Consider the following 25,148-nt stretch of genomic DNA (forward strand, 5'->3'; position numbering starts at 1 on the left):
GATCTCTTTAGCAGATACAAGTCCTGCACATTCTTATTTAGACTAGCTCCCTGTGCCAAACAATAACTCATCATCAATAATCCACTAGGATCTGCTGGACTGGTGCTTGCATTTGTTTTACTGGTGTAAAACACATAAACATACTTTCTGGTGTTAATAAGTGCTGGTAGCTAGCTTAGCCGTTAGTAGCAGGCAAATACACACACTGTTGGAACGCAACTGTGCCAAAGCCACATTTGACACTGACTCACTGTGTAACTTTCACAAGTGAAGAGTAGTTGTGCATTGAAGAAGTTGCATGTGTGCTGCCCTCTAGTGGCACCATTTCACGGATCAGTTCACACGAAGCGACTGAGGAAGTGGGAGCGATCGTCATCATCACGGCGAGCTGGGCACGACTGAAAATGTGAATTTGAGACCATGCGCTACGTTATTTTTACATGTTGTTGTCGGGGAGGATCTCTTCTTCTGTTGAAGAGTTCATTTCAGTTCAGACTCCTCTCTTTTGTAGTCAGTTTCCACGACCGGTTCGTCAAGCGTGACACAACACAGATGAGACCGGAGCGGGAGACGCGCTGACATCACCACACACTGCAGAATGTGAGGTTGCACTTTTCCTCACTGTGACATATTCTATATTCTTTCTGAAATCCAAGATTAAGAAAGCGTGTAGGCGTGTGTATGTGTGTGTGTGGGAGCGATAGAGTAAGGGAGAGAGAGAGGAGGGAGGGAGGGAGGGAGAGTGTAAGTGCTATTCTTGGCTGGTCGGGGAAATCTTGGTGTATGGGAAAAGTGCTGTTGGCAAGTGGTGAGCTGAGGCATTCCTCCATTCCTCTCTGCTGTCCTTCCTGAAACACACTCTACAACCTTTACACACACGCACACAGTAAAGCTCACATTTATATGCTCGGTTAGACACAAACTCTGCCGTTTTTTTTAACTCCTCCCTGTTGTGTTCCTTTCTCAGACAGTCCTGAACACACAACACACGTAACTACATGCATGGCAGCTCTCAAACAGGCAATCACGAGACACTCTAGTAGTACTACGCTGCTCCCGTAGGCCCCGCACCACAGTTTCACTGTCACTCCCTGTCCACACACACACACACACACACACACACACAAACACACGCACACGCACACAAACTACTTAAACGAGTTGCCTAAGGAGTGGGAGGATGTCAGTATTCCATCAGCTAATAGCTCTCTCTCCCTCTCTCTCACCCTCTCTCTCACCCTCTCTCTCCCTTTCTCTCCTCTCTCTTTCTTTTTTCTCCCTCTCTCTCTCCCTCCCTCTCTCTCCCTCTCTCTCTGCAGTGCTTTTACAAGGTGACATCAGTCTGTATTTGCTGCTTCTTCATTCTCTTCCCGTTAATTTTCCCTGCTCCCTCCTGCAGCGTCCCTTCTCCTTCCCGTTGTCATGTAGTTCCTCACACTTCTCCGCTGCTCCTGTTCTCCGGTGAAGCCTTACGTAACCGCCAACACTTGGGGTGTTGCTTGCATTCCTGGCAAAATAGCTTTGCAAAGAGTGTCGGAGTTTTAACCTGGGCAATGATAACCAGCATGATACAAGCTCCCATTTCTCATGTCCAGTCAGTACGTTTACATGCTTAACGCGACTTAAACAAGCGTCTTTGGCGACTTTGGCGTCTCCTTGGAATGTCTCAGCTCACTGGCAGCGGGGAAAAGTGGATAACTGATGGGAAGGGGTCCTCCTCTTCAACACTAGGTGGCGATATGCGTCCTCTGTGACCCCCCCCCCCCCCCCACCCCCCTTTCCCGTTGACATGCTGCTTCACATTATAAACAGCTGGATAAACACCGCCGCCATGTTGAGGCAGACGAGAACGCCGTATGCTAACACCGGCTTCCTTGAATTAATTTGTTCCGGGGTCATACGCCAGCACAGTGGATGTGGCGCCTGCGCACGTGCCTTGTCTAGTTTAACACCGATTAAGCCGTGTACATGTCAGATCATATCAATTCCCTACCACGTTATCGGCACGTTTTAGTAGGATATGGGTCAGACCCACACGTTTACATGCTATTTCTTTTTTCAAGTGTCGTGTAAAGGTACTGAGTGATTTAGGTAATGCGCCCATGGTCCCTTATTGAAGAGTTTGACTAATATTTACCTCATTGCTTTGTGCAGAGCACTCACAGTGAATGCTAAACTCTACAAATTAGTCACTTGTCTGGGTAATTTTCCCATCCGGCAGTCTGAAAGCAATCAGAATGATTACATTTAATAATGTGCATGGGCATGCATATGGATTTGTAATCAAAGCCTGTTGTATCTTGGATTAAGGAGTGGACACACTGCTGCGTGGCCGCGTAGACGTCTGTGGAGAGCGTGTGGGTACGAGCGTATTTATCCTGATGAATAACTACACGCCTGTTTGAGGGTCGGTGGGTCTTTGTGGTGGAGAGGAACCCGCCGCCCCAGGCTGTGATGCTCCCCCTGACCTTTTATTGTCCCTTTGAAAAGGGAAAGGATCATTCACCTGCAAGGACGTCACCGGTAGCCAGCCCCATCCCGATCGCGCCAATTAGCAGCTGTCTGGCCTCAGAGGACGTTTAGAGAGGGTCCACTGTCCTGGCGCTGGACACGTGCAGCAGGCACCATCACCGGGATTAAGACCCCCTTTTATTCTGACGCACCACTGACACAAATACAACCGCCGCTGTGCGCAGTGCCACGCTCCCTGCACCCCCCCCACCTCACGTCTCACATGCCTCATCTGTCAGCCTGTCCCCCACCTGATGCTCAAGTTAGCCCGTTCATGTTGGACCGCACTCAAAAAAATAAATAAATTCCCGTGGATTTTTCATTAAGTGGACATTGGATTTCCAGACAAACAGCTGAACATGCTGTGGGCGGATTGAATGAATGGACGGAGTAGTGATGAATAGAGATTGAATTGTACCACCCGTCGCTCCCAATCCTCTTCTCAGCCTTTTTCCTTTTCTTCATTGTCCCCCCAGCTCGCTGTAGTGCTGTGGCACACCGGATTGTATATATTGTGTTTGGAAAAAAGACATGAGGGTGTTCATGTCTGTTTGCCCTTGAACGACTGTGTTGGACGTCTGCCCGAGTGCTCGTGCCATTGAACATGTCTGATGGCTGCCTTTTGTGCGTTCCCAGTGTGTGTTGCGCCCAGTAGTGAAAACCAGAGAGCGTGCGTTCATGTTTGCACGTGTGCACATCACAGGGTTCGGTTTATTTTTCATATTCACACGTTTGTGTGTCCACGTGCGTCTGTTCCGTGGGATTATACAGCAGGAGAAGAGCTTAGTAGTGATTTGCCCGTCTATTCCAGCCCCCCCTCCAATCCTACACACACATGCATACATGTGTGTGAGTAGCAGGAACCTAATAGTGTGCGTGGATTAGTAGGTTTGTGAATGGGATGTGGCTTGGATTGAAGCAGCGTAGTACGCTGCCAGCAACTCAACACAGCGCTGGTGTTGGAGGCAGAGACGGGGGGGCTCAGAAAGTAGAAGACTTTTGTAGAGGGGGCAGTTGGCCTGTGGTCCAGAGGGCACTGTTAACATGATTGTGCAGCAATATCCAAAGCTTTTGTGTAATAGTAGCCTCTGAAGAGAATTAATATTGTATTAAGGGCAGGCTCTAAAGCCTGTGCATGTGTGTGTGTGTGTGTGTGTGTGTGTGTGTGCGTGTGTGTGTGTGTGCTACTGTAGCGAACTGTAGAAGGCACACACAGACATTGACTGATGGGTGAACAAGAAAACTTGGGAGGTTTTTTTGCAAGGAGGAAGGAAGAGGTGGACTGATAAAGAGATTAAAAATGTCGGAACAGAGTGGAGTTGCTTGTTTCTTTGTGTGTGGGTGTGTGTGTGTGTGTGTGTGTATTCCTGTACATATTGAGTACCTAAATCTGCATTCTACCAGCAAAGTGAGAACATTTTTGGGAAGTGAGAACATGTTGATGGGTACTCTCATCTTTAAACGACTATTTGAGGGTTAAGTCGTGGTTTTAAGGTTGAAATTAGAATTGGGTTTGTGTTCGGAGGGTTAAGGACAGGCATTTAGGCGTGAGCGTTGAAGCAAGGGGCAGTTTAATGCATTAGGCCTATGAAAGTCCTTGCAATGACAATAGTACGAGAGTGAGTGTGAGTGTGTGAGTGTGTGTGTGTGTGTGTGTGTGTGTGTGAGAGCTTTCAGAGCCAGCACGGGTTAGTGAGAGAAGTGTGTGTGCGCACACGTGTGTATGAAGTATATATAGAAGCTTTTCGGCAGTTTCCTTAGTGACCGCCTCTGACTGAGTCGCTCTTCGCTGCCGCCGCTGCCGAGCCATGTTTGCTGATTAATACTTTACCTTTTTGTAGATGCTGATGTTGATTCCAGGTTTAATCAAGCCCTCAAGCCCTCGCTTTGTCAGTCCTGGCAACTTACTGATGATATTAATTAGAACGTCCTCTGGTGAATATATAGAAACGATTTAATGGGCTTCAATGAAAGCACAGAAGAGGCGTTTCTGCTGAAAAATGCTTTAAAAGGTCCTCGTGTTGGACTGTAGACGCAACGCCCTCCTGCAGTGATTTCATGGAAAGTCCATTAGACATGCAGGAAAGGTATAAAGAAGAAAGCGAGTGGGCCACATTTACGAGTTGGAGACAGCCGTGGACATGTGTCTTGTCCGGCTGACATCTTAACTCTTGGCGTCTGTTGTACGTGTGCTTTTGCTTGACAGCAGATAAACGAACCCACACAAACGAGCGGTGATAAAATGCTGCAATGTTGAGGCTGAAGAGTCTAGTCTGCTTTTCTGTGTCTGCACAGAGCCTCGTCTGTTTCTCGTGTTTATCAGCCGTCTGTCTGCGTCTCTTTCATTCTTCCTCCTATTTATACTCCCTCTCTGTGCTGCCGTGCTACCTTAAGCGCTAATATTTGCTGCCCTGATCCTTCTCTTTAGTATCTGAGGAGTTATATGTGTCCCCTTAAATATTTTGAGCATTGTTTATCGGCATTCGTATGTGTTGAAAGTGCTTTCCTGTAATTCCTTTGCTAGCACAAGGCTAGTTCGTTAGCAGCTTGGGGAACTCGTCCAGAAAAATACCAGATTTCAAAAACAACATGGTTTTGTTTCAAAACAGGAAATTTTGTGATTTACTAGCAATAAGCTATAGCAAATCAGGAACTATAATTTTCCCACAGGGGAGGTGAGGGGTAAACATCTTTCAACAGAGCAAGAAAGTACATTTTGTACTTGAGGAGGGAAGGTGCACAGCAGCACCGCGGAGCCTCTGGACACGTTCTATAACTTCTATTTATGCTGAAGGCACACGTGTTAATAGGCCCACAAGTTAAATATTCTATAAATGCTGAACACCAGGATGGATATCAAGTTGACAGGAAGGCCAACCAACACAAACAGGATGTGTTGTGTGGTGCATGTTTAGATCCACTGGGTCCAGTGGGAATCATTACTGTGTGTGCGGGTGGGTGGCTGTTTGTCTTTCCTCCTTCCCTGTGCCTGCTGCCTCACTGTGTTGCAGTTGAGGAGCGCATTTCTTCTGTATTTGCCTCCAAATGGATTTTTAACTAGGTCAGCTAACTACAGTAACTGAAATAGACTCCTTCATTCTGTCAGTTGGGCGCTCACTACTGACACCTAGCGGCGGCGAGCGGCAAGCGCAAGCTGAGGCTGTTCATATCAAAAATTGGCAGGCACAATCTTTGCATGATGTTTTGGATATCAAACCTCCATTTGGTCCGTTGCTAAATATAATATAACCACCATGTTTGAGCGAGCTTTGAAAATGACGGCAGGATTAGGTGATCAATGTCATTTTTGTGAGATTCCTCAGTAATTGACTCTACAGCCGATCATCCTGTGGCATGTACATTAGTTACAGGCACTCTCTGCCTGCCCCCCCCCCCCCCTCTCACTGGAACAAACTCCCACCCTCTCTCCCTCCTCTCTTAATTTTGCTGCTTGTAAGCGGTCTCTGGGCGTGCAGCCAGCTGGCGTGTGTGTGTTTTTTGAATGAATACCTGATGAAATTGGCCCAGCGAACCGTAGGAGGGGCCCTGTGTATGCGCGCGCCTGCCTGCCTGCGTGCGCCTGTGTGTGTGAGTGTGTGTGTGTGTGTGTGTGGCGGACAGTGTAAGAGCTCTGGCTCACATTCAGCCCCTTGCATAATACACGTTGAAGCGCTGCATGCGGGACTCCCTCCCCGTGGGCGTGTGCTAGTGTGTCCTACCGATTTCATGTGCCTGTGTGACATCACCTGCGTGTCCGCCGTAGTGAGGTTCTAAGAGAGGGGCATTGGCTGCGCGGTTTTTTTAGGGGGGGGGATTGTTGTGGGAAGAAAGTCCAAGCGCAGTTTATAGCACAAGTGCCCTGAATCTGCTGAGGACTTTTCAGCTGGAGCAGAGAAGAGAGGAGGAAAAGAAGGTGAGGTGGCGAGAGAACCATGCTGCAGGAGTGTGTTACTCCTCCCCTGGTGAGTACACATACAGAGTTTGTGTGCTGAATCAAGTGTGTGTGGCGGAGGGAGCGAGAGACTCCGCGTGAGTCCTGGGCACTTGTCTCGTTGCATCGCAGTATGTCTCTGGTAAGTGCGTACTGCGTCTGCCCTAGTTTTCCTTCCGCCGCTGTTGCTTGTTTCTCCCGTTCAGCTGTCCGCCCCGGTGTTTCCCCTCTCTGCTCTTCCTTCGGCGTCTTCCTCGCTTTCCATTGGTCGGTTTCTTCCACAGCTTCTCCCTCCACCCCCTGCATTTGTGTCCCACTTCAGCCCTATTGGGGGGGTGAGAAAGTGCAAGTCATGCAACGCTGCCTGCGTGTTTGTCCCCCCCCACCCCACCACACACACACACACCACACACACACACACAACACACACACCTCTCTGTGCAACTGTCAGCCACTCCGTTTCTTGGTCATGGAACTCTCTTGCTCCTTTCTCTGTCACGTCATCCCCCCATTCCCATGATTTAACCCTCCTTCTCCATCTGTCCTCCATTACTCCCTCTCATTCTGACCACGCTCCCATATGTGTGTGTTTGTGTGTGTGTTTGTTGTTTGTGTGTAATCACTAGTAGAGAGTGGCAGTCTTGTCAGAGTTCCCAGTCTGGCAGGAGTCCGTGTAATGCTCGCACACATCCGTGCGCACACACACACGCAAAAGAAAGCAATTGTGAAGTACAGAGGCAGAGAAGAATAAGCCTTGCTGCTCTGTGCTTTCCATTTAAACTATATTTAGCGGTGAGATAACGCATCATGTTGGATTTATGCCTTTGATCATGATTATATTATTACTAGACACACACACCACACACACACACACCACACACACACACACACACACACACAACACACACACCTCTCTGTGCAACTGTCAGCCACTCCGTTTCTTGGTCATGGAACTCTCTTGCTCCTTTCTCTGTCACGTCATCCCCCCATTCCCATGATTTAACCCTCCTTCTCCATCTGTCCTCCATTACTCCCTCTCATTCTGACCACGCTCCCATATGTGTGTGTTTGTGTGTGTGTTTGTTGTTTGTGTGTAATCACTAGTAGAGAGTGGCAGTCTTGTCAGAGTTCCCAGTCTGGCAGGAGTCCGTGTAATGCTCGCACACATCCGTGCGCACACACACACGCAAAAGAAAGCAATTGTGAAGTACAGAGGCAGAGAAGAATAAGCCTTGCTGCTCTGTGCTTTCCATTTAAACTATATTTAGCGGTGAGATAACGCATCATGTTGGATTTATGCCTTTGATCATGATTATATTATTACTAGACACACACACACACACACACACACACACACACACACACACACATTTTAATGCAAAAAAGCCATGCAGCTCATCAGTTCCGGCAGGTTTGTGCCCCATTTATCTTCTGGTGTTGTTAATTTGTTTGTCTAAGCATCCAGTCCTTCTCGGTATTATATCCATTTGTTTACTGCTGGATCGTCTGTATCCTGGTATTTGTCTCTTGCCAGCATGCGTTTGGAGGCGATGCTGCCAAAACGGGTGAATTGTAGGTGATCGCATCAATGAGACATCAAAAATTAATCCTCCTCGGCGGGAATGAAAGAGGAGCATTGTGGGAAACATTTGAAATGGTAATATTTCTGCATGCTGATTCTAATAATAAATAGTTTTGATGCCCCCAGTCCAGAAAGAATACATTACTAATCTAAATGTAGTCCTAAAATGAGCCTGAGCTGAATATTCTTCAGCAACTCCTTCAGTCATTAACGGCGCTCCGTCGGCTGTTCATTAAAGTTTTAAATGTTGCTCAGAGTTGTACAGTAAAGTGTTACATAAGTGATGGCACTGTCGACCGGGTTGGTGCCTTTACCACAAAAATGCTTGATGCCATTTAGGTTAACAAAAAAAAGAAGAAAAAACAAAGTTTAAGAGAGTAAAAATATTCTACACAACAAATCGTGTCCACGTTGCTCGAAATGGTGGGAACGTCTTTAAATAGACTGATTTGGTTCCTTTGTGACTTCCTGTGAATGAGCTGAAAGAGGCTGTAAACGTGAAGCCTGGAACAGTAGTGAGGTTGGTATATTTGGAAGCAGCCTACATATGTGTGTGTGGGTGTGTGTGCAGTGGAAATAAATAGCAAGAGTGATATACACGCTCCTCCACGCTGTTTTCACAGATGGAGGACAATAGTATAGTGCAGTGAGTGAATGATTCAGGTTACTGATTCACACACACCCTCACACACACCCTCACACACACACACAGACACACACAGACACACACACACACACACACACACAGACATTGGTAAGACGATATCTGTGTTTGTGAATACCCATGTGAGTATCTGAGAGTGACAGAGAGACTGAAGCACATGGAGGACAGACGGGTTGTGTTACAGTATATCTGATACACACACTTACACACCACATACACACACACACACTCACACACCACATACACTCACACACACACTGTGAAGTCAGCAAGATTCAGATGACATCGCTTTTCAGAACTTTTCAGTGAATATGAGGGCGGGTGTCACTTTCACCAAAGCAGTTCTCCTCCCCCCCCCCCCTCCTCTCTCTCTCTCTCTCCCTCCCCTCTCTCTCTCTCCCCTCTCTCTCTCTCTCTCCTTCTTTGCAATGTAGGTCAGTTGAACTCTCTCTCCCCTCCCTCTCTCCCTCCCTCCCCCTCCCTCCCTCTCACTCTGCCCTGTCTCCCTCCGTCCCTCTCTCTCCCTCTTCCTTGTTCATCCCAAACCTTTCCTTACTCTTTCCATAGCCTTGCTTCTCTTTATCCCTCCTCAAATCCCCCTGCTGATCCCCCTCAGTCTTTTTTCCGTAATTGCAGCTTTTGTTTTTTCCTCCCCCCATTCTTGGTCGAAAGCTCATAAAACCTTTGAGTCAGTTTCATTTACTCTTCTTAATTTCTCTGTCCTAATCGCCATATAGATTGTTTGTCTCGTGGCGGCTCTGGAAGCTGCTGACTCGCAGATTTGCCGACATTTCAGGGGACCAAGATAATCAGTCGGGGACTCTACATGCACGTCATGTTCCTGGCTGGAAGCATGTGGTGGCCTCAAGTTCTCAGATTAAATGTTCACCTGGTTGCAGCGTGTGTGTGTGGTGTGTGTGTGTGTAAGGGGGGGGGTCTGTTTCAGTAACAGCTTGTGACAATTTATTCAGTTCTTGCAGTCATCAGTTATTAGAAGAGGGTGTGAAAGCTAGATCAGAGCTGTGGTGCAGACTTGATGTGCAGCTCAGTGAGGAGCTCAGGTGTGGGACGCTGCTGTGTTCATTTGGCTTTACCGTCTTGTTAAACGCTTCCTTTTATATTCATCCGTAAGAGTCCAGAGGCTCTGAGAGCAGAATCCTTTAGAGTCAAACTTCTATTCCTCAATCGCAACACAGAAAGTCCGTCTCTGCCCTGGAAAAACACGTCGTTGCAACAAATACCTTCTGGACAATGGAGCGTTTTGCTAATAAGCTGCCCGTTTCTCCGCAGGGTTGTGCTGGGAATCAGCAGGCTGGCTTTTGCAGGGACATGATTCCACATGAAGTGCAACGCGCTCGGCCCCCCGTCGTCCTCGGCGGCAGCAGCAGGTGTGACATCGCGACTCTCTCCTGTATCGCTCTCGGCTCATCTTTGAGCCACTGAAGACCTCTGGACCAAACCCCTACCCCTCCTCACCGCCCCTTCACAGCTGCCTCCTCATCAACTCCTCACCAAAGTGAAGTTCTTGGTGAACTGGATAGAGTTGAAATTGAATTCAGAGCTCTTAATGCAACACGGGGAAGCGGAGCAGGACACAAGCGTGTTGAATGTGAAACACATGGGCGGAGAGAGGCAGAACCACCACTAACGTACGGAATTCCATCGGAGGCAGTGCAAGAGACCTGACAATCAAACCAGGAGACCAGGATGAAGTCCAACCAGGAGCGCAGCAATGAATGTTTGCCACCAAAGAAGAGGGAGATCCCCGCCAGCACGCTGCCATCAGAAATCCGTTCGCCGCCACCCGCCAAGGACCACCAGCGCACGGAGAACATGCCCTGGCTCGCCAATGTGGCCGGTGGGAGCGAGAGCGGCGCGGGTGAGCATCACAGCTCCAGTCAGTCTGGCGAGCCCCCCTTCAAGTCCCTTTTCTCGGCGTTAGACACGTCCTCCTCCTCCTCCTCCTCCTCTTCGTCCCTGAGGTTGGTGCAGTCTCTACCTACGGTCTATACGTCGCCCTTATCCCAGTCCACCGCTGGAGGAACTGCCCATTACTCCCAACTGCCACCCAACCTGCAGTTTATAGCCTCACCTTACTCAGCGCCGTACGCTGGTTACATCTCTCAGATGTTTCCACCTCCCCCGCCGCCCCCTCCCCTCTCCTCCCCCTCCCTGACCCCCCAGAGACCTTCGCACTCAGCGCCGGCCTCTGCGTCCCCGCAGGCCTCCAAACACGAGCAGCAGAGGACGTCCGCGGTCCGCACCACAATGCCCCCGCCTCCCATGGACTCCATTCCCCATCACGTTCACAAGTCCCCTTCGGCGCGGACATTGTCGTCGCCGCCGCACCAAGGCGCCGTTCACCTGCCTCCCCACCCGCTGCACCCCCACCATACTTTGGCACACGGGACGTCCCAGGTTGTGGTGCAGTACGCGGATGGAGCCACCAGGAAAGAAGATGTTCACTCCCTACCGAGAGAGCTGCACAACGGTGAGCTGGAGAGGGGCCAGAGGTTCGGAATCTCCCCTGAATCCAACCACCCAAAGTCAGGTAGCAAGTTAAGAGACAACGTTTCTTTTTCGTCCTATGAGGCCCGCCATTTAGTTTTGCCATCGGAGTACTCTCCCCATGACCCCTCAGGGCTCAGAACCTCCGTCATGCTCATGCCCAACAGCCACGGGGACCACCAGCTCGCACCACCCAGAGCCAGCCCCGACAAAGTGACGATCGCGTCTTCTGCCCATATGGAGAAAGGTGGAATTCTCCTGGGCAAGCCTGTCAACCGCACGCCCTCCTCCACCACCACCACCTCCTCGTTCATATTTCCACCCCCGTTGAGTCTCAACAACCTGAACGCGACGGTGACCACGCTGTCGCCCCAAACGGTTATCCAAACTGCACACAGTACCACAGAGTCCCTGTCCATGGGGCTGCCCACCACCAGTATCTACCATCAGCCCCCCATTATTGGATACATTGCAGGGAGCAACGGTAGCCAGCACGCCCCCATCAGCTACCACGCCGGCCTGCAGCAGCACTTATTTATTCCTGGTTCCCAGCCGGTTATTATCCCTGTTAGCGGTGGTGGTGTCACCACGTTGGATCCCGCCTCCCCCCACATAACATCATCTGGCCAAGCCTCAAAATTTCCCACATACATCGCTGCCACAGCCCTCAAGCGAGAGCCCGTGGAGTCGTCCAGCGGTTCGTACCCTCAGCCAGCTTCGGGCGCGGTGGTCCAAGCCCAGCTCCATTTGCCCGTCGTTCCCGCTCTGCCAGGGCTAGTTGCACCCTCTGCGCCTCCTCCCCCGCCCGGTGCAGTGCTCCCTCCTTCTCTCCCCCCATATTTCGTCAAGGGCTCCATCATCCAGCTGGCCGACGGGGAGTTGAAACGCGTGGAGGACCTGAAGACGGAAGACTTCATCCAGAGCGCAGAGATCAGCAATGACCTGAAGATCGACTCTTCCACGGTGGAGCGCATTGAAGGGAGCCACACCTCACCCAACTTCGCCGTGGTTCAGTTTTCTGTTGGAGAGCACCGCGCACAGGTAAGACGGTGGGGGGGCCTTCACTCGTTAAGGGATCCTTTAAGGAAATGCTATGAACTTTGTCACGTGATCACCACAGTAAGATCGCTGGTATCCTTTTGACAGTGCATTAGCATAGGCGCTAATTAGCAGATAGCTTAGCGATTGGCCTGATCTTCTTTGTGTCTAAAATTCTAGCTACTGTAATGAGAGCTCTTAGAGAATTGTTTTACTATTCTTTGAATACTTATTTTCAGCACAGATGAGAAATGCCAGGAATGAGACGGAAGTTTCTCCCGTTTCTCGCTCTTGCAAAATATTGAAATTGGTATCTGTTAGTGCTTGTTTTTGCTGGCACACACAAACGTGTGTTCCCACTCCACAAGCACAAAAAAGTCATTAATGGCTCAAACATCAGACATGTTCAAATCTAAATTTTGGTTCTGATCATGAGGATCAGCAGATATTGTTGCGCTTGCTTATTCGCCCGTTTGATTACCGATGCCTAACACTCATTGCTATGCTACATTTCTTCCTTTTATTTTCGCTCCGGATTCCTCCTGAACTCCTCCGAGCACTCGAATATGCAGACGCGCATCCTTACACTCTTTGAGGATGTGTTAATCCATTTCATCTGTCCACGCCGCGACTCGTCCACCCACGCAGCGCCTCTCCAACCATCTCTCCCGCCCCTGGCTGCTCTTTGATACCGTACCCCGCAAAATCTGACAATCTTTCAAAGACTTATCTCTCTCTCGTACTCTATCGGTGGCTCTTTTGCTATTTTTTGATAGAGGTGGTAGCAGTTTAGTGCCTATTCAGCCGGAGAAGTGAAAAATGCTGTAATACGGGAGGGAAAACATTGCCTGATGTTGCTTTGAGACGGTGTTTGATGCATCTTACACTTGTATCCCTCCCAATTTTGCCCCGTTTCACACTCGCTCTTTCACTCCTCTTTCATTTAGCCCACTATCTTCCTGTAATCTTGTCAGCGTTCTCGAGTAACACACCCTGACACGGCACTCTGCACTTCGGTTCAAATAATCAAATGTTGCCTTTGGGCTGATTGTTCTTGTGAAGAATTTATCAAGCTGTTTGCTTCAGTTCCGAGGGAACTGTGTGTTTATTTTCTGTGACTGTATTATCCAGCCATTCTTTTTCAGAATCGTTATATAAAAGCAGCCGATTCGAAGGATGTTCCAGACGGCCTTTCATTCAGCGAAATTTAGTCAGACCTTAAAGTCCTTTTAGTTTTTGATTAGCAGGCATTTTAGTGTCCTTTCTTCAGGAGCTGAAGTATTTGCAAAGGCTCTTAGGGAAAAAAGCTGTTTTCCGTCAGTGCTAATCTGTCCCCCCCTCCCTCCAGGTGAGCGTGGAGGTCTTGGTGGAGTACCCCTTCTTTGTCTTCGGCCAGGGTTGGTCCTCTTGCTGTCCTGACCGGACCACCCAGATTCTAGAACTGCCCTGCACCAAGCTGTCAGTAGGTGACGTTTGTATTTCACTCACCCTCAAGAACCTAAAGAACGGATCTCTGAAGAAGACTCAGTCCCTGGAGCTGGCCCCCCCAGTCTCCGCCTCCAGCCTCAAATCCAGCAGAGCTGCGTGCGACGCTCCCCACATCTGTGGCGGAGGAGGGTCCAGGCCCAGCGAATGGGAAAACGGCATCGGCCAGCGAGCCCAAGGAGGGAGAGGCGCCGGCGAGAAGAACGGCGAACTGCTGTTCGGTGAAAGCGAGACGGTTTCTAAAATTCAGGTAGCCGGAAGTGGCCCCAGTAAACAATCAAGCGTCAGGAAAAGGAGATGGTCGGCTCCTGAAGGTCGACAGGTGGAAAAGACAGAGGACGAGCCCCCTTTGACCCTGCCCAAACCCTCCTTCATCCCACACGAGGTGAAGGTCAGCATCGAGGGGAGGTCGAATAACGGCAAGTGATGGCGTGACTGTTAAACAACCATCTGGATTCTGCAAATAACACACAAAGCCCACCTTAATTTGACCCTTTTCTTTTGATTTTTCTATCTTGAATGCTGTACTGCAGGGGTACATTTCACCGTACGTGTCCCTCCTACGTATTTTATAACACTTTTTTTTAACAGATGAGTTTGATATCACACTTACAGCCTGTGCTGTTTTGGTGGTTTCCATGAGATGACATGAAATAAGGGATTTGTGGAGGCTGTGTGGTGCACGGGAGCGATGCTGGAGGGCGCTTCACGGCTGGCTAAACTTTCTACATGAAATATTCACATCCGGTTAGACTCTCGGCAGCGGGTTTTGGTTCGAAATGAAACGCTTTCTCAGTATTCCGCATGATAGGAAATGATCCAGATGATGAAAGACAGGTGGATAAATGAGAACTTGGGTTGAATCAAAGTAGCCAGTCAGCGAATCTGTCAGGTCGGTCGCTCGATGTCGCCACGTGGTGCCAACGTGCCGCACAACAGAGAGGGAACAACACTCACTTTGTTCACTTTTATGCTAGTGGAGTTTTTGCTTTCTTCAGGAGCTTTTATTATTATTACTGAAGCCTGCGTCGCCTTTCATCCCGCCCATTTCTAATGACTTTCAAAGACCTTATTCAGGTTTGATTCAGTGCCAGGTTTAACGTTTAAATCTGAGAGGCTCTAACCAAACGTACAAGTGCAGACACACTGGGCTGGTAAAGTTCCCTTTGGACTCCTTTCTTTATGTTTTCGTGGGAAAAGAAAGTAAAATAACACGGCTGCGTGAGAGCAACCAAGAGTTTCTGCATGTCGGCTTCAAGAGGGTCAGGATGTTTCAAAGCACTTAACGCGCCTGTCACGCTCGCCGTACAGCTGTCCACATTTGTTTATGTCTCTTTATCTACGCAGTACTGTATGTTTTTAATTTTTAATTTATGTACAGAGGAGGGGAGGAGCTAGCAGCAGCACTTTGGAACGGTGGATCTTTTCCAAAGCGAAGAGGTCGTTTGGATTTAAATTTAAGAAAAAGGGATGATAGCGACAGTCGTTGGAGAGGAGTTCAATGTATGGTCTTAGAAAAAATATATATGGTGACGAGAGGAATTCAAAGCAAGGCGGTCGGCACGTGTGAATGCAGCAGGGTACCGGGATGTGCGTGTAACCTGCCCCTGGGCGGGAGGCTTCGCCAGGAAGATCTAAAGGGCGTCATGTATTTGTAATGCGTGTATGTGATGGAGTGGGTAATGCTAGCTTGTGTGCACACACATCCATACACACACACACACACACACACACACACAAACGGAATGAAGCGTCCCTAAAATCAAGAGGATTTGTGTGCAAAGACACTATTTGACTGACATTTACTGCTAACAGTACAGCTGTGTGGAGAGTGCTCTGGAGTGTGTGTGTGTGTGTGTGTGTGTGGGAGGATGTACTTAGATATAGAGAGTGCTTTATGTCCAGTGTTTCTACGCGGAGTCGTATTAAGAATCTTGCAATTTGCACATCAGGAGGAGGGAGGGAGGACGGTGGCGCTGGTGGTCTTTTTACGGCGACCCCTTGCTGAAAGTGGCCCCCAGAACCCAGAAACACGCTGGGTCCCTGGAGTCCAGGGTTTTGCTCATCCAGGGGCACCCGTCAGGTGGTAGAGGAGGAAGTTTGTACAAGGGCACAGGTGGAATTCCATTTGCGTTTGTGACTTTTTGTAACTAGGGTAGTAACGTGCCTGCCTGCTGAATTTACTGATGTTGACAAGGGGGGTGGGGGGGGAAGTTGGGGGGGGGGGGTCATTCTTGAACGCAGCCTCTGCTCTGAAACCCTGTTTTTCCTCAGCTGTAGCAGTTACCTCAACAGCTGCGCAGGCTCGGTAGCCCCACCGTTCAGCTAAAGCCAAGAGTTACTAGTCCACTCACCTCACACGTTCTCTCCCACAAACCAAAAACCACCCCCGAGCCCCCCCAGAAGCTGATTCCTTGTCTGAAACAGGGCGATGTGTCGCCTGACGTGTGAGATTTAAAAAAAAAAAAAAGAAGTGAAATCAGTCGCAAGTGCAAGTGGTGCGGTGCCATCCGGCATATTAATGCCCCCCCCCAACGCGGTGGCAGAAGGGTCACGCTCACTATTGAGATTAGCATGTGCAGGTCGGTGCAGGTGGAGAGGTTTCCTCTGTTCAGGTTTTTGTATTTAGATGTCATATTTGTCAGGAATTAAGCTTATCGGCTGCTGCTGTTGATGGGTGTTAACCAGGGTGGCGGCAGGACGGGTGTGTGCAGATACATGACAAGGGCGGAGCAAGTGAACAGGAAATGAGATTTGCTACGGTTGGAATTATTTTTATAGCGCAGAGCTCGACCACAGCTCTGAAATGACCGTAAGTTGTAGAAGTTGTGTGTGTGTGTGTGTGTGTGTGTGTGTTTTTAAGTCTGTGTGAGCGGCTGTGTGTTTCCTGTCCATTTTTAAAAAAATCTGACCCCCTTTTCCCAGTACAAAAAACAATAGAACCACAGCAATTTAACAGAATATTAAAACTATCAGGTTTAAAAACAATGAAAAAAAAAAAGTCAGCCAAAGCTGCTTTTGCTGCTTTGGTTACATTTAGAAAGCAATAGATTTCCTACACAAGCGCTTTCTGCTTGTGCGCATACACGCAGTCATTCCACTCAAATTCTCTGCAATAAACGCTTGACAACAATCCTCGAGTGTTACAACCGAAACGCCTCCTTCTTTCCCGTAGAGAAACGACAATCTTGCCACATAGTGGACGCGGAGACGCTGCACGCTTCAGCGACCGCTACCCCCGTCTCAGTGAGGGACATTCAAACTCACGACCATCGCAACAGGAGTTGCCAGTTTTTATCAGGGAAGTGTCTCATAAATATATATATATATACACATACGTGTGTGTGTGTGTATATATATATATATGTATATATCTCAGCCTCCACTGTCCCAGCGCTCAGTCACAAACGCTGTTGCCTCGCTGCAGGTGAGCATGTGTCGTGCACGCCTGTAAGTAACCAGCAGACATCCCATACTCCACCCGCGGCTGGCTCGTTGCCGCGGCTCCCGTAGTGACCTCGCTAACTTTGTTTCAGGTACCCAATCATAGCCAGCAAGTCTATTGACCCTCAACAACCGCAAGCTACCTGTCGGCGCGGCCTGACCCGGGCGACCGGGGGTTGAGATGGATGGCGGCGTTCCCACCGGGAGCGCTTGACTTTAGGAAGAGGCCGATCGAACAGCCCGAACAGCCACACTTTCTGAGGGTTTATGTGTTTTCAACCCTTGAACGCTCAGATTTGTCCCCCTGAAATGTCCCACGTTGTGCAATACTTATTTTCGCCCCTCTCACCCTTTTGTTGTGCCAAGTGTATGTAGCATAGAAGTACTCCGGCGTGCCGTTCTCGCCGATGGCTTGTGCGGTTGTTCTGTGCGTCCGTGCAAAGGGTCAGGACGCTCACGGAAAGCAAGGAGAACCGAGCGTCTCCATGTCTCAGTCTTTGTCTGTGCGGCCTTCCTGAATTTGAGTGTGTGAGACTGTTCTGTCTTTGCGTGTGGGTGTCTGTGTGTGTGTGTGTGTCTCCTCACATTTACTACATACTGAGTACCAAAATCCTCATTCTGCTAGCAAAGTGGGGACATTTTGCTGGGCAAGACAACTTCAACAGACTGGTTGGGGGTTAAGACACAGTGTTTAGATTGAGGATGGATATATTATGTCTATGGAAGTCCCCACGTAGATAGTAATGTGAGGGTGTGTGTTTTCTCCTCTAACTGTGAGTTTGTTGACCCTGACCCTCAACAGTTCACGCTGAGACCCACAGGAAATAAAAAATGAAACCTCATTGCTAATGGGGACCACTTCATATATATGTATATATATATATTTATATATATATATATACATAATATATTTAACAACCAACCATCAGAAATGCACATGTAAGTAGATGTAAAAGACTTGATAATGTTTCAGCACTTTGTAATCCCAGGACGGGCTCGCCCCCCGACTGGTACCGTCCCTGGGGGGTAACATTCATTCACAACAGACAGAGAGAATGAGAGACAGAAGGGGTGAGGACAGGACGACCCTTGGAGGTTTTCAGTTTTTGCACATCGCCTTCGCCGTGACCTTGCGTTGACCTGTCCACCTTGCCCGGCGCGTTCTTGGGTCCACCGGGCCGAGGCGGTTCCTTGGCCCCGAAACCTCCCTCCTTTTTAAGGTGTTTCCCCCCTCCTTCCTCCCCGGGTCTGTCAGGAACGGTTTCCGCCACACACCACGCCAGGCTGTGCGTGAACGAGGCCCCGCGCCAAGTCCCGACCCGGCGGACGCGTCGGGCACAGCCCGGTCCGACACGGCGTGAAAACGGTGCACGCATTTTTCTGCTTTGTTTTCATTGTTGGTGCAGAAGCTTTTTTTTTTTTTTCCTTTCCGCATTTTTGGTCTCCTCGTAGCACTCACTCTAATGTCAGGGGACTTAAAACTACGTAGAGAATGTGTCAATGACAAGTTTCTATGACAAGCTTCCTCGCACGAGGAAACACTGTTAATGTTGTCTTTAAAATAAAATTAAAAAAAAATTGGCTTCTTGCACAATTTTACAGTAACATGAATGTCGGTGTGTGAGCTTTGACTTTTCGATCAGAAAATTAAGGCATGTGTGCTCTTTTGTTTCTAGGATGTCTGTACTTCAGTTTCTTCGGAAAAAGGATGTGTTGGTTTTTTTTGTTTTGTTTTTTATGACATTGTTGATGTCCATAGCGCTGGATAACTACTCAGGCAGAAAAAAAAAGATATATATATATATATATATTAAAAAAAAAGTAGAAGCCCACATACCAGTTTAGTTTCATCCCAATCAATTTACACAGTGGGCCGTTTCTTATGGGTTCTAACATATGTAAATTTATTACATATAATTTGATATGATTAACAAATGTCTTTATTGACAATTAACAATGACTTGTTATGATGATATTCTGTGTGCTATGCTGAAGAAGGCCTGGACGACTCTTTGGTGTACTGAACATTTTGGATCGGCCTCCCTGTGCAAAGCGACGGAAAAACCCTTTTCCTGCAGGGGGGTCGGGCCGTTTACGTTCCCGAGCTCTGACTCTGGTCGGCGTGTCAGCTGTGGCTCACCCGATTCCTCCGTCTGCTCCGAACGCTTGCGAACAGCCCGTGGAGACGCTCCTCCGCTCGGACGTCGTGATGAACTGAAACTTTAACCACGCAGCGGCGGCAGAGAATCAGCACGGACCTGCACAGACAGTCTGGCCTGCAGGGGGCTGCACCAGTTCCCAGCCAACTTGTTTGTACTATATTGTACTCACCAAGTCCCTGTGTCTCACCCCCCACCCCCCTTTCCTCTATAGCGATGGAGAAACCCTGTTGGTGTACGTATTTGACATCTGTACAGATGCACCTCTTTGAAAAAGAAAATGAAACCTTGACATATCTGTAATAATCGGCCTCCCTGTGTTCTTATTTACGGCCAGCAAGTGTTTGAAAGCTGATCCTAAAATTAATGTTATTTTACTAATTTTTGTGGTTTGGACAATTGTGTAGAACAGCACCCTCTGGTGACCGGTGGTGGTATAGCACAAGTCAACGGCAGCGGTCATAGATGTTCTGCAGAAATCGTGTTTTTCTGGCATTCTCAAAAGTTCAAAATTATTTAAATATCATCAGAATAATCTAATAAGGAAAAACCTTTAATACTGAGTCAAAAAACCTTCATTGAAAATGAACCCAGTGGATTATTTATGAAACCAAATATTCGATAACTGACGCTTTAAAGCCGGTGTGTGGCTGTGTGCACGTGGTCTTCCCCTCGGGCCAGGCCGTAAATTCAACCGTCATCTTACAGGACTCTGACAGAAGGATCGACGCCACTGAGGTCCTGCATGCACTTTATTGCAACATGACTTTTCCAGTAACGTTAAAGGGACGTGTCACTCTTGCATATTGATGACGTTCATGACGAGTTAACAGGTGGGCGGCAGCTGCCCAGAAACATGCCTGCAGAAAAGAAATCTGCCTCCCTGGTAGCTCCTGCATGTGACGCTCCACTGTGCCCACTTTGAGCTGATGGGAGTGCTGCGAGGATTCTGGGGAAACTTTCAAGGCAAAAGTTATTGACAGTGAATCCCAAGAGAAACAGAATGAGTGTGTGTCTGTTCGGAGTGTGTGTGTGTGTGTGTGGTGTGTGTGTGTGTGTGTGTGTGTGTGTGTCATCATCAATCTTTATTTATATAGCGTCTTATACAATCAAAATTGTTTCAAGGCGCTTTCCAGAATCCCAGGGCCTGACCCCAGAGAAGCACCAGTGGCAAGGAAAAACTCCCCTTTAACAGGAAGAAACCTTGAGCAGGACCAGGCTCATGTAGGGCTGGGGAAAGAAAGGAAGGGGAGGAGAGGAGAGGAGAGGAGAGGAGAGGGAGAGGAGAGGGAGAAGGAGAGGGAGAAGGAGAGGAGAGAGAGAAGAGAGAGGAGAGGAGAGGAGAGGAGAGGAGAGAGAGGAGAGGGAGAGGAGAGGAGAGGAGAGGGAGAGAGAGGAGAGGAGAGAGGAGAGGAGAGGAGAGGAGAGAGGAGAGGAGAGGGAGAGGAGGGAGAGGAGAGGGAGAGGAGAGGAGAGGGAGGAGAGGAGAGGAGAGGAGAGGGAGGGAGAGGAGAGGAGAGGAGAGGAGAGGGAGAGGAGAGGAGAGGAGAGGGAGAGGAGAGGAGAGGAGAGAGAGGGGTGTGTGTGTGTGTGTGTGGTGTGTGTGGTGTGTGTGTGTGTTTCCTCACATTTATGACATATTGGGTCATAAATGGCTCTTTGGGGCCCCCGCAACTTTCAAAGGACTGGCTGAGGGTTCAATTTGAGGTCAGAATTGGGTTTAGGTCAGGGGTGGGGATCTAGTAATGCATGATGCCCATGCGCTCCCTGCTAAGTGTACATTTGGCTGGCCTGCTGTGTGACGCGGATGAACGTGGTTCTCTTGCTCAGCTCTTTGAGCCTGGCTGCACCCACATAGGTGCAGGTGGAGCGCAGCCCCCCCAGCACGTCCCGTATGGTGTTCTCCACGTCTCCTCTGTAGGGAACCTCCACCGTCTTCCCCTCTGAAGCCCTGAGAGCAGAGGAGCAAGTTAAATAGAACAGGCCTGGAGAAGCTCACCACCGAACCACACTCACAGTTTTCACTTGTTACCCATGATGCATCTTACATCATTCAGGTTTTAAGTTTGTCGGACTGTTTTTGTAAATATATTCCATCAAATTCCAGGCGAGGGAGGCCTTTCTCAGCAGTGTTGCCCCCGGTGAGTTTTGGTCAACATGCACCAGGAAAGAACAGAGAGCCTCTCACCTGTACTCTGCAATTCCACCTACATATTTCTTCATGGCCGTGTCGGAGCTCATGCCGTAGAAGAGCTTGTACTTCTTGCCGTTCTTCTCGATGACCTCGCCGGAGCACTGGTCGTGACCTGCCAGCATCCCTCCCATCATCACAAAATCAGCTCCTGCGCCTGGAGAGCAGGGAAGATTCAAGCAGCGACTATGTCGGGATGCAGAGTGTTTGAGGAACACCAGAATAAGACAAAAGCAGTGTGGAAGATTTACCGAAGGCTTTTGCTACATCTCCTGGGCAGCTGCAGCCCCCGTCCTGGGTGGAGAGAAAACACAGGTTATTCCAATGAATCACACTGCAAGCGCTGCCCCCTACCGGTTATTCTGCTCATTACAACACATCATTATTTATCCATTGATCCAGAACAATGAACAAAAAGAATTTCACTGAGGCTCAAACGCCCTCAGCAACTAAAAAATATATTACTAAAATAAAACCAATGTTAATTTATACCCTTTTGGGGGAGGGGTCGGGCTGCTCCGCCTCATGTGGTACTCACAGAGATGATGTGTCCCTTGAGGCCGTGGGCTGAATCTGCACACTCTATCACGGCGCTGAGCTGAGGGTAGCCCACTCCTGTTTTGATCCTCGTCGTGCACACTGACCCTGCAAAAAAGGCGTCACAGCAATCTGCAGCTATCACATCATCAGGCGGAGGGTTCCAGATTTGTCCCGGATGCCAGGGAAAGGCTGGAGGACGCAGACCTTCCAGGATATCTGATACCAATGTAAAGCCGCACCCACCTGGCCCGATGCCCACTTTGATGATGTCAGCGCCAGATAGGATGAGCTCCTCCACCATCTCTCCAGTCACCACGTTGCCGGCCTGCAGAGACAGATAGCGTCAGTTAGCCAAGGACGCTAACTCGGGGCAAACACCGTGGCCACCGGGCTCGGCCTCCTCACCATGATAGTGTGTTTGGGGAACCTCTCTCTGACCATCTTCACAAACTCCACAAAGTGCTCAGAGTAGCCGTTGGCAACGTCCAGGCAGATATACTTGAGGGCTGGGACAGCTTCCAGGATGGCGCAAAGCTTCTCCAGGTCTGCAGTGCCGCTGCCTGAGCTGGCAGCCACATGCTGGACAGACAAACAGCACTCTCTCCAATCCAAACGTGCAGCTACTCCACAAAATATGTCTTTCTAGCAACCTGATGGTGTTACCTCCAAACATTCAGGGTGATTCGCAGCAAAGTTTTTCCAGTCTTCTACCGAGTAATGTTTATGAATGGCTGTGAAGAGGGTGTGCTTAAGAAGAAGGACCGACAATTAGTCACATTATTACAAAAATCAATTAAAAAAAACAAACACATTACATCTGTCTTATTTGCGATGTTTACTGTCTAATGCTAACTTTCCTCAGTGTGTTGTAATATATCTGGCAGGCCCAAACAAGGGCTCTTCGTTGTTATAGCGACTGACTTTGCTGAGGACTCGCGCCATCTCAAAGGTCCCCGTGGTGTCCATGTTGGCGGCGATGATGGGGATGCCGGTGTATGTCTGCTTGGAGTTGCGGAATGTGAAAGTCCTCTGAAGGTCCACCTGACGGAGAGACAGTGTCCGTTGCACTGAGCCGTTACAACATCTCCAACAAGGAACGGGAATCAGGTCACGCTTGTGTGACCAGACTGATTTTGCTCACAGAGGAGCCAAAGTTGTCCTGGAAAAATCCAAATGGATCCAGTTCCAGTTCACGAGGTCCCAGAGACGTATAAATGTAGGTTTTGTGGCACGGAGCGAACGACTAAAGCGGAATCCACACAATTCACAACATCTAATATTCCATTTTTGAACTTTTGGAGAAGGCTGGGCTAATTCCTTTACAGCCTCCCACCACTAGAGTGCGATACTGCTCCCATTTACAGAGAACCGATGCTTTCTGTTCTCAAATGCAGCCTGTTTTAGAGTTTCCATCCACTAATTCTTAGTTTACTGTGCAAATTACTGGTTTAAACACGTTGACGCTAACATGAAAATGAGATGTGATGAAGTTTGGTGGTTGACATTTGCTTAAACAACTAACTTCCTTTTATTTAATGTACAAATGTACAGAAATCCCCACTGAAATCATTATTCATCATGGTTCCGGCTCATTAGCAGCCTTTATAATGCAGAGAAGTTTCCTCTTAACTCACTGAAGGTGATGTTATATGAAGGTTTTAGGGGGTCACCTGACCGCCAATCACCACTGCGCGATGTTGCGTGCACGTGAGTGTGTGCTGATATGCGTTTTATCATATGCTGATAGCCGGGGAAGGGGGGGTGTGGAATGCCCTGTGCCCGTCTGTAACCCACAGAACTATTTTTAAACACTTTTCTGAGAAGTCGCCCACGTCTCATGTTGCCCGCCACCTGTCGGGCCCCAGCCCGCTTCAGGTGCTGCCTATCCCAACCTCGCCAAGCATAAAACCAGGAAGTTACAAGGCTGAAAGGGGGTGCGGGGGCAGTCCACCATAGCCACCAATATCAAATCCAATCACTTATGGATGAGGAGTTTTGGAGCCTCTTTTAGGGCCTCAGCTGATGTAGGAGGGTCGAGCCCTTTGGAAGGTCACCTAATGATCCGAGGAGACGCTCCACCTATAGACCAGCACAACATGCCCGCTTAAAAATAAAAAAGGGCCCAAAATAGAATTCAGTGGAGTCTGTTCAGCTCTTCTAAAGCACCCATACGTGAAGTCAATCTGATAATTGTGTTTGCAATTATTGCCAATTTCCGATCATCGGGACAATTAGCTGTGACACAAACTCAAGCACTTCCTGCCTGCACCAGTGAGCACCAGATTTCCTGTTGCCGAGCATCCCGACGGCAGAGCGACACCCACCTCAGAGCGACTCTTCAGGCTGCTCCTCTTGGGTCTGAAGAGGACATCCTTAAAGTCCAGCTTGAGGTCGGCGTCCACGCGAGGCATCCTGGCTGAGGATGAGGACAATCCCCTGAGGAAGGCTCCTGCCGCAGTGGTGGTTGCTGGTCCCAAACCCCAACCACCAAACCCGAACCTCCAGACGGCCAGCGTATTTATAGCAGAGGGGGGCCCGTCCCAGCCCTGGCCCGCATGGCTTTATTTGGGCCTGGATTCCTCTCTCCCTCTCTCTGTCTCACCGTCTCTCTGCCTCACCGTCTCTTCGTCCCTCCGTCTCTCCCCATTTACTCTCATCCTCCCTCCACTCCTCCAGGCCTCTCTCTCCATCAGGAAACTGGCTGCAGCAGCCAAGCTGGCACGCCTGTGTGACGTACACACACACACACACACACACACACACACACACACACACACACACACACGCTAGCCCAGTAGTGCCGCAGTGACTTGTGTGCTGCAGTGTGAAATAATGGGGGGGCGGGGGGGCTTATAATCCTTTGATGAATGATCACAAATGTGATCTTAAGGTTTAAGTCTTCAGTGTTCTATTTGTCTTTTGCACCATATGTAGATGTTTATTATTAATATCACTTTTGTTTTTCTTGTTGTTTGTTGTTGTGGAGTCACTGCTGCCCTGACGTCATGTTTGTTCCCATTTCCCAGCAACTTGGGGATGTATAGCGGCCATAGTTCTCCACGCCAGCAGCTGTTACCCATCATGCATTTCTACTG

General features: G+C 49.0%; 2 protein-coding genes across 9 annotated transcripts in view; one reads left to right on the top strand and one right to left on the bottom strand.

The window, feature by feature from the left end:
* The window catches only part of LOC130517938 (ataxin-1-like), a 48,859-nt gene extending 29,231 nt beyond the window's left edge, over nt 1–19,628 (top strand). For 6 of the 8 annotated variants that reach the window (XM_057020156.1, XM_057020158.1, XM_057020157.1 and 3 more), the window contains 2 exons: nt 9,979–12,237; nt 13,583–19,628. In XM_057020156.1, the coding sequence (XP_056876136.1) occupies nt 10,396–12,237; nt 13,583–14,146 (2,406 nt within the window). In that variant the 5' untranslated portion in view covers nt 9,979–10,395 and the 3' untranslated portion in view covers nt 14,147–19,628. Of the gene's footprint in view, nt 1–5,962; nt 6,474–7,433; nt 8,100–9,978; nt 12,238–13,582 lie in introns of those variants that run through there. The other 2 variants (XM_057020161.1, XM_057020164.1) reach the window with 2 other exon arrangements.
* A 1,261-nt stretch (nt 19,629–20,889) lies between these two features.
* On the bottom strand, nt 20,890–24,783 carry gmpr (guanosine monophosphate reductase). Its single transcript, XM_057020299.1, has 9 exons — nt 24,378–24,783; nt 22,975–23,094; nt 22,717–22,800; nt 22,459–22,632; nt 22,297–22,378; nt 22,052–22,158; nt 21,765–21,807; nt 21,511–21,670; nt 20,890–21,273 (listed from the first exon to the last, which is right to left on the bottom strand). Exons 1-9 carry the CDS (start codon nt 24,462–24,464, stop codon nt 21,093–21,095), a joined length of 1,038 nt encoding a protein of 345 aa, XP_056876279.1. The 5' UTR covers nt 24,465–24,783; the 3' UTR covers nt 20,890–21,092.
* Between the last annotated feature and the right edge of the window lie 365 nt (nt 24,784–25,148).

This window comes from Takifugu flavidus, chromosome 21, assembly GCF_003711565.1.
Source record: "Takifugu flavidus isolate HTHZ2018 chromosome 21, ASM371156v2, whole genome shotgun sequence".
NCBI classification, from domain to species: Eukaryota; Metazoa; Chordata; class Actinopteri; order Tetraodontiformes; family Tetraodontidae; genus Takifugu; species Takifugu flavidus.

Bases quoted from the DNA above. Each gene is read 5' to 3' on its own strand.
- gmpr (XM_057020299.1), bottom strand. From the start codon at position 24,464: ATGCCTCGCGTGGACGCCGACCTCAAGCTGGACTTTAAGGATGTCCTC. The intron at 22,633-22,716 runs GTAACACCATCA...TTGTCTGTCCAG, and splicing joins ATCACCCTGAATGTTTGGAG to CATGTGGCTGCCAGCTCAGG. The intron at 21,274-21,510 runs GTGAGAGGCTCT...CTCTGCTCTCAG, and splicing joins GGTGGAATTGCAGAGTACAG to GGCTTCAGAGGGGAAGACGG.